Consider the following 8,863-nt stretch of genomic DNA (forward strand, 5'->3'; position numbering starts at 1 on the left):
ACCAAAAAAAAAAAAAAAAAAGATGGGACTTAGAGCAGTTACCTTTGGGGAAAGAAGAAAAGTGGGCATGTGGGGGCTGCTTATAGGGTGAGGGAATTCCTCAAGCAGAGGGAAGCAAGGGCAGGGTCCAGAGCACAAGCTGGGTAAGGCCTTCTGCAGAGGGTGAGGGAGGCATGGAGGAGAGGAGGGGTAATAATGTAGAGGACGGAGGTTTGGGAGGTTCCTGGGGCAATGTCAAGATGTCTAAGAAGTGCCCAGTGCAGGCTGTGGTTGAGTGCAGAGTTGCAGTTAAGATCACAGGGCCCAGAGCAGACAGCTGGGGTTCCTATTCTGGCATCGCAGTGTGGCCTCAGGCAAGTTGCTTAACCACTAGGTATTTCAATTTCCTCATCTGTCTAGTGGGGGTTAATAGTAATAGCACTTACCTTGTAATATTATAAGAATTAAATGAATACACACACACACACACACACATATATATATATATAAAGCAGAACCTGACATAAGTGTTATTCTTATTATACTGTTTATTAAGAAAGTAGCTTATGTTATGGGTAGAGGTAGGAGGAGGGCTTTGAAAAAACTTGGGAATATGTCTACACAGTCCTTAAACCATTTCTCCTTCCTCCCTCTGCCTGCCCTCCTGGGCATACCATTTGAGAATACCTCCCTTGTTCCCCAAACTGTTCCCAGCATGAAGGTGTGTACTGAATCTCCCAGAGTTCACTGAGACTTCTACCTCCCTTGATTTGAAAATTATGCTCCTTTGAATTTAGCCCAAATGGTAACACGTCGGTCAATCTACTGATCAGACCACATCCAAGTCTTCTATAGCACCTGTGTCACTTCTGTTCCCCCAATGGACTTGCATGGTTGACTTAGGGCTATAATTGAATCCCAGAAAGAATCCCCAAGAGAAAGCAGGAGTAGGTAAGTCCTGAGGTTGAAGTCAAGACTCAGGACAAAAATACTAAATTTAAGAGGATGAGAGGAAAGCAGCAGTTGAGAACCATTAGAAAAAGGAGAAGAGAAGCAAGAAAGGGTGTCCTGGAGGCCAGAGGAGGAAGCATTTGGAGGTGGGGTTGGGGAGGGATCTGAGTGATTGCTTGAGATGGTGGGGAAAGAACTAGGGTGGGTGGCAGAGGATTTTAGGTGGAGTACATCATCTAGCCTCATGGGCAGGTCACTTCCCTTCTGAGCCTCAACTTCCTCATGAGGGCATAGAGGGCTTCAGTGAGATGAACTAAGGGAACCCGTGACACCCTGATGAGGCCACTGGGGACTTAGTTCTAGCAATTTTAATTCAAGAGATACTTAAAAGGTTAGAGAGGAGAAGCCTAACTTTTGGGGGGCACCTACTATGTGCCAAGCATTTCCTGCTCCTCTGCTCCGTGATCTTGATGCCCAGGCTATGAAGTAGATGTTTGAGCTCCATTTTACAGGTGAAGAAATTGAGTCCTGGCTTTTCAGGGGGAAGGGGGTTTGAAGGGAGTGTACCTGATTCTTGCCTGTCATTCCCAACAGGTGGTACTTTGGAAAGATCGGAAGGAAGGATGCAGAGAGGCAGCTTCTCTCACCAGGCAACCCCAGAGGGGCCTTTCTCATTCGGGAGAGTGAGACTACCAAAGGTGGGGGTTGTATCACATGCCACTGGCATCTGGGAGGCCCAGCCATTAGTGATAGGCTAGGACTGGCCAGTGGTGCTTGGTTCAGGGATAAGACTGGGATCCAGTAGAGAGGCAGGGCTCAGACTGGCTCTGGGTTCTAGAGACATGGCTATCAAGACTAAAGAGTCCTAGCCTCAGCCAGGTATGGTGGCACATACCTGTAATTCCAGCTGCTCAGGAGGCTGAATCACGAGGATCCAAGTTCAAGACCAGCCAGGGCAATTTAGAGACCCTGTCTCAAAATAAAATTTTAAAGAAAGGGCTGGAAATGTAGCTCAGTGGTGAATGCTTGCCTACCATGTGCAAGGCTCTGAGTTCAATCTCCAGTGCAAAAACAAAAACAAAAACAAAAAAACCCTACAGAGTTCCTGTCTTTGGGGCCTCTTCCAGCTCCCAGAATGAGGGAGAGGAGGACAGTGGATCCAAAGTGACCCTTCCCCACAGGTGCCTACTCCCTGTCCATCCGTGATTGGGACCAGAACAGAGGCGATCATGTCAAACATTACAAAATCCGCAAGCTGGACACAGGTGGCTACTACATCACCACGCGGGCCCAGTTCCATTCAGTGCAGGAGCTGGTGCAGCACTATATCGGTGAGTGGGTGCTTCAGATCCCGGAGCAAACCTGTTGGACAGACTGAGGCTCAGAGAAGAGGAAGTTTCCCCAAAGCAATAGTAGCCAGGCCAAGACTAGAACCCACAAATGGAGGTTCCCAGCCTAGGATCCTACTCTGTGGGATTCAGAGGAAACTGAGGTGCAAAGCCCCACCGTGGCGAGCAGCATCTCCTAAAATCTGAGCCCGGAATTGGCCAGTTTCTTGTCTTAAGGTTTAAATCTGAAAACTATTGAGTGTGAGTGATGTCCTGAGTGCTCCACCTAGGTACCAGGGCAGGAGGTCACCATCACAGGGCCCTGAGCAGGGGCTGACTGATTTGTCTGCACTTCAGTGAGAAACTGTGGTTGCTGAGAGGAGCTTGGATGCCAGGGGGCAAGGCAGAATGAGGGATCTGTTAGGGGACAATGGCCATTCCAGGTAAGAGATGATAGTGGCCAGATTCAGTCAGTGGCAGTGAAGGAGAAGCAGACAATTTTGAACCTGGGGAGGAGGCAGAAGGGGCCTGACTCTGTGGAAAACTGGCTTTGGGATTGAGGTTTCCATCTTAAATGGTTAGGCCAAGGATGAGATCCGTGGAAGGGAATGGGCCTTTTGTCCACAGTTTTGCCTGGAATCCCTAACCCCATTTCCACCTGTCAGAATCTGTCCTTATCCTTAAAGGCCCAGCTGGAGGCCACCTCCTAGGAGAAGGTCCCAATCCTTAAAGGGATCTTCTCTCCCTCTGGGTGCAACTCCCTTCCCCAGGCACCAAAATGTTTATACACTCAGAGGGCTGAGTTGCCCTCTGTCCTGGATTGGAACCTCACCTGGGCCCTAGTTATTTATGATTGACTGACCTTGAGGTCTGATATGGGGATGGGGTGGGATGAGGAGTATGGGGGTGTACTGGCCTGCCTGTAACCTCCCTCCATCTGCTCACCCCCAGAGGTGAATGATGGGCTGTGCCACCTGCTCACAGCAGCCTGCACTACCATGAAGCCACAGACGCTGGGCCTGGCTAAGGACGCCTGGGAGATCAGTCGCAGTTCCATTATGCTGGAGCGACGGCTGGGCACCGGCTGCTTTGGGGATGTGTGGCTGGGTACGGAAGTCCCCGGAGTTGGGACCAGGGGCTGGGGCGTGGGCCTGGGCTGGCGGGGAGCGAATCTTGACAAGATGCCGCCACCGGGCAGGCACGTGGAATGGTAGCACCAAGGTGGCGGTGAAGACGCTGAAGCCAGGCACCATGTCCCCGAAGGCCTTCTTGGAGGAGGCGCAGGTCATGAAGCTGCTGCGGCATGACAAGCTGGTGCAGCTGTATGCCGTGGTGTCGGAGGAACCCATCTACATCGTGACGGAGTTTATGTGCCATGGTGAGAGGCGGGTCAGGAGGCGGGGTCTGGGAGGGCGGGAGTTGGTGCGAGGTTAAGGCGGGGTAGGACCTGGACCCCGACCTGGGAAGGGACGACGGACAATTGTCAGAGTCTTAGAGGCTGGAATACGCGAAACCTCAGGAGTGCTGGATTCCCAGCTGCGCCAAGTTAGAGCAAGTGGGATGTGAGGCGGGCGGGGTGGGGCGGGGCCTCCGGGGGTGTGCTTAGCTGGTGGGTGGGGCTTGGGCGGAGAACGCACGATCCCGGACGTGTCTGGGGCGGGTCTGGGGCGGAGTCTAAGTGGGGCGTGTCCGGGGGGCCCCAAGCGGAGGTATGTGCAGAGTCCATACAGGGACAGCATCTGGGCGAGTTACGGAGGAGTTGAGGCGTCCGGTGGGATCCTGAGTCTGGGGCTGACTCACGTGAAAGGGCTGGGAGCAGGAGGCGGGGCCGGGCTAGATTAGGTAGGTTCGGGATTGGGGCACGAACAATCTAGGGCAGGCCAGCCTGGAGTAGGGGTCTTGTGGCTGATTTTCTGACTTCGTCTCCCCAGGTAGCTTGCTGGAGTTCCTCAAGGACCGGGAGGGCCAGAACTTGAATCTGCCCCAGTTGGTGGATATGGCAGCCCAGGTAAACTGAGCCAGCAGCCTTTGTACCTCAGATCTTGCTCCTGTTATCTTTCCACAAATCCTTGAGCTCTTAAATACCTAGCCTACCCTAGGAAGTGCGGCCCCGCCCTCTGTATCAGGTGTAAGGCAGAGCACTGCTACTCTCACCCCTCACCCAAGGCTATGGTGCTGAGGAGTTGAGGCGTCCACATGAGCTCCCTTCTCCCCACATCTTATCCCCCATCGCCAGGTAGCTGAGGGCATGGCCTACATGGAGCTCATGAACTACATCCACCGAGACCTGAGAGCAGCCAACATCTTGGTTGGGGAGCGGCTGGTGTGCAAGATCGCTGACTTTGGGCTGGCCCGCCTCATCAAGGATGATGAGTACAACCCCCAGCAAGGTGATGATCTTCACCCCACCTCCCTAGAGTTTGCAAAGCTCCAAGGGGCTGCCATGAGTTCCACATACTCAGAAACCCTGCCACTGTGTTCAAGAGGCAATTCTGGGTTCAAATCCCAGCTCAGCCACTTGCCAGACATTTGGCATGGGCAAGTCACCTAACCTTTATGAGCAGCCTTTTCTGAACTAAAATGAAAATATTCAAACAACAGTAAGTCAACAAATATTTTCCAAGCACCTATTATGTGTTATTCACACTACAATTCTTAAGCTAGAGGAAATAGGGTGTATGAATCTGAATTCTTGTAATCAGAATTCCTGGTATGAATCCCAGCCACTTGTTGGCAGTGCGAGCTAGGAAAGTTACCTTACTCAGTACCTCCTTTGTAGCCTACCCTAGTGTCTACCTCATGGAGTTTTCATGAGGGTTCCATGAATTAATGCATATATATATCACCTAACAGTGCCTGGGGCTGAGGATGCAGCCCAGTGCTAGAACATTTGTCTACTGGCCCTGGCTTCTGGATCTCTGGAGGAAGAGAGAAAGGAAGGAAGAAAAAACAACAGTGCCTAGCACGTAGTAAAAGCTAGACACATAGCTGTTATTATTATGAAAAATCACAATGTTATAGTGCTTAGCAATATACTAGACACATAAAGGACTAGATACCAGGTCCTTTCTGCTGTGTCCAAAGACTGTCTTCAGGGTCCCCAAGATCCTTACTTCCCCATTCTCTTAATCCAGCTGTTCTCAGGGACCCCCCTCACTAACTTTCCCTTTTCCTCCAAACTCTCCAGGGACCAAGTTCCCCATAAAGTGGACAGCCCCAGAGGCAGCCCTCTTTGGCAAATTCACCATCAAGTCAGATGTGTGGTCCTTTGGGATCCTGCTTACTGAACTCATCACCAAGGGCCGAGTCCCCTACCCAGGTGTGCTGGGGTTGGGGGAGGGTCACAAAGAAGGGCTTCCTCCTGGCAGTTCCTTTGGGAGGGCCCAGGTACCCTAACTGACGGAGCACCACCCCGCAGGCATGAATAACCGAGAAGTGTTGGAACGGGTAGAGCATGGCTACCACATGCCATGCCCCCCTGGCTGCCCAGAATCCCTGTATGAAGTCATGGAACAGACCTGGCGTCTGGACCCAGAGGAGAGGCCCACCTTTGAGTACCTGCAGTCCTTCCTAGAAGACTACTTCACCTCCACAGAACCACAGTACCAGCCTGGAGACCAGACATAGCCTGGTTGGGAATCAGCCACCACTCTGGTTGCCTAATACCCTTTACAAATTCCCAGGACTCTGGTCCCAAAGCCTCTAGGCTTAGAACCCCATAGACCCTGAGCATGTCAGAGGACAGGTGTTCTGACACCATCTAGGGCAACCCACTCATTTTATAGATGAGGCAAATTGAGGTTAAGAGCTCATCCCTTACCCACTCTGACCCCAAGCACTGTTCTTCGCCTTCCCACTTAAATCTAAATCTAGGACACCCCACTCAGATTGAGGATGAAACAGATGCCCAGAGCTCATCTCTCACTGACTTTGACCCCAAGTGTTGTTTATTCTTTTCCTACTGAGGATTACATGCCTTTGGCCTCTCTCCCCTGCCTTTCAAAAATGCTCACACCTTGTCTCCTTATTTATAACATGGATTTCCCTTCTCCCACTTACTCCAATCTTTGTTTTCCTATCCTCCTGTCATTCCTCTCTGGCCCAGGCCCCAAGGATTTGCCTCCTGCTCTCAATTCTCTTGTAAATTACAGACTGAGGAATTCTTTGCCATATTCCTTTCCTGCTGGTTGACTGCTGTGGTCCAGGATTGGGGTCCAGACCCAGATCTGAGGGAGAAAGTTGCTGAGATCGCCTCTCTAAATAATGTGTGTTTATTGATTATGTAAATGAGGAAAATGATGATATGAATCTTTGAGCCAAGAAAATTCCCTGAATCTTCCTTTGGAGCAATAGTGAGGTGAACAGGACAGATTTGGCTATTGGGAGCAGGAGGGAAAGGTAAGAGATGCCTTAACACCTGATAAGCACAAGGAGCAGAGTTTTAGGATACCCGAAAGTCCTACTACTCATCCCCGTTTGAATTTAGGATGAGTTGAGAGATGGGCAGAGAAGACAGGCAACTGGAAATCGATCAAAATATCCCCTCCAATACCAGTGTGGCCTTCAGTCTGTGCACAATGGGTTTACTAGTTGTTTACCTGATTTCAGGAGACTTGCCACTCATCATAGGCACATTGGAACAACCTTAGACCTCCTTCAAGAGCAGTAGGGAAGGACACCCCAAAGGGCCCTCTGCAGCTGGTTCTCCAAAAGAAGGTAGAAGGAAGGGGAAGGAAGAGGAGAGGCCTGAGGATTAGTCTAACTCTATGGACCTCACCAGGGAGCTTTTGGAAGCAGTTTTATATGTTACAATGACTGAGGGCTCCTACTGGCTGGAATCAAGGGTGCTAAACAACCTGCCTTGCACCTGTGAGATGACAAATTGTCCCACCCTCTAGATCTTCCTTTGAGAAACTGGGGACTTGACTTGCCTCCCTGTGGAAACAAGGGAACAGGGAATAAGGATTCCCACTTCTCACATTAGGAAATGTTGGTTGACCCTGTGACTTATTAAGAATCACTGCTGCAATTGGCAAACAGTTACTAGGCATCAATTATGTGACAGGCTCTTTGCTAAGCAGAACCCTGAGAACACAAGCATGAATAAGACCTGCCCTTGCTCTGAAGGAGTTCTGTCAGGTTGGGGAGAGGTAATAGTAATAATAATAATAATAATAACTCATTTATTAAGTGCCTGCTTGCTGAATGTCAGATGTGTTTACATCAAAAAATTTTTTTCATTTAATCCAGTCTTGAGCCTGTTTTTATAATTACCCCATTGGTAAATGGGAAAACTTAGGTTTAGGGGTTATGGATATAGCAGGATCATACAGCTGTATGTGATACGGAAGGCCTTACACCAATACCATGCTCTTTTCACTAGACCTCACTGCCTCTAGGCTGTGGGAAGACAGTATATTTGGCGTATATGTGTGTGATTCTTCCCTAGTTTTTGGCAGAAAGAGTCCCTGGAAATATCCCCAAATTGGAGACACTAAGGAAAGGGGGACAAAGCAGTCAATGTGAATCAAGTGTTCCCTGTGCCTCTCCCTGTGCTGGAGGTTGTTGGATGGGAACAAAAAATGAGTCCAAGTTGCCACTCAGGTTGTCGTAATAGTGGGAGGCTGCTCTGCGGATCACTCGGGAGCAAACTCTTCACGAGGGCCCTAGACTCTGACCATCCACCTCACAACAGCCTGATGTGTCAGCAAGAGGGCAGCGTTGCTACCTGCCTTTGAGTAGGCAGATAAGAGCCCAGCTCTGGACCTGTAGTGTCTGTTGTGAATCCTGCCTCCCCCACTGGCTGGCAATGTGGATTTTTTTGCAAGTATTAATCTCTCCAAGCCTCAATTTGCTCATCTGTGAAGTAGCAACAAAATGCTCAGTACACATTAGCTCTCTTTGCCATCGCCATTTACAAATTGTTTACGCTGTGCCCGTCATCCTGCTGAGTGCATGGGGCATCTCATCCTCACAGAACCCTATGAAAGACAAGGCTGTTCTGTCTTCATTTTGCCAATAGTGAAACTGAGCCATAGTGAAGGAATTCAGCTTTTTCAAGGTTGACAGGGCATAAGTGACAGAGCAGGGGCTTAAACCAAGTATTCTGGCCCCAAAACCAGTGCTCTCAAACTCTGTAGTCTTATTGTGGAACCAGAATATTTTTATCTGCCTTCTGGGGCTCTGCCTTCTACCTGGATGCCCATGTGGTGCCCATGTGGTTCCCATGAAGACCCATCAGGGCAGTGAGCCACCTGAAGTTCACATATCCCCCCTGCTCCTCAGCACACCAAAGCCTCCCAGTGTCTACCATCTCTTTTATTCCCCATCTCTCCCCCTGGAGTAGCTGAATGAATCTCCTTTGCTCCCCCATTTCCTTGCAGCCTTCTGTTCCCTTCAGATAGAGCACAATGCAATTGATTAGGCTTCTGCTTTCTCAATTTCAATCACATCCTCGCCCTGCCTCCCTGAGATTACAGGCGGGTCACCTTGATTGCGGTTTGCACCGTTCACAAAACTCTTCAGTCGTTTACAAAACCATCTCTCGCCTCATTCACTCCCCCACCTGGTTCTTCTCCTCCATGAAGCATGGATTTTACTGGCTT

The 8,863-nt window shown here is 50.1% G+C and overlaps 1 protein-coding gene across 7 annotated transcripts in view; it reads left to right on the forward strand.

Moving 5' to 3' along the window:
- The window catches only part of Fgr (FGR proto-oncogene, Src family tyrosine kinase), a 23,284-nt gene extending 15,781 nt beyond the window's left edge, over window positions 1-7,503 (forward strand). For all 7 annotated transcript variants that reach the window (XM_015485426.1, XM_015485428.1, XM_048816023.1 and 4 more), the window contains 8 exons: window positions 1,525-1,628; window positions 2,112-2,261; window positions 3,210-3,365; window positions 3,457-3,636; window positions 4,190-4,266; window positions 4,495-4,648; window positions 5,446-5,577; window positions 5,677-7,503. In XM_015485426.1, coding sequence (XP_015340912.1) covers window positions 1,525-1,628; window positions 2,112-2,261; window positions 3,210-3,365; window positions 3,457-3,636; window positions 4,190-4,266; window positions 4,495-4,648; window positions 5,446-5,577; window positions 5,677-5,885 — 1,162 coding nt within the window. In that variant the 3' untranslated portion in view covers window positions 5,886-7,503. The remainder of the gene's footprint in view (window positions 1-1,524; window positions 1,629-2,111; window positions 2,262-3,209; window positions 3,366-3,456; window positions 3,637-4,189; window positions 4,267-4,494; window positions 4,649-5,445; window positions 5,578-5,676) is intronic.
- Window positions 7,504-8,863: the final 1,360 nt, after the last annotated feature.

Source organism: Marmota marmota, unplaced genomic scaffold (genome assembly GCF_001458135.2).
Source record: "Marmota marmota marmota unplaced genomic scaffold, marMar, whole genome shotgun sequence".
Taxonomy (NCBI): domain Eukaryota; kingdom Metazoa; phylum Chordata; class Mammalia; order Rodentia; family Sciuridae; genus Marmota; species Marmota marmota.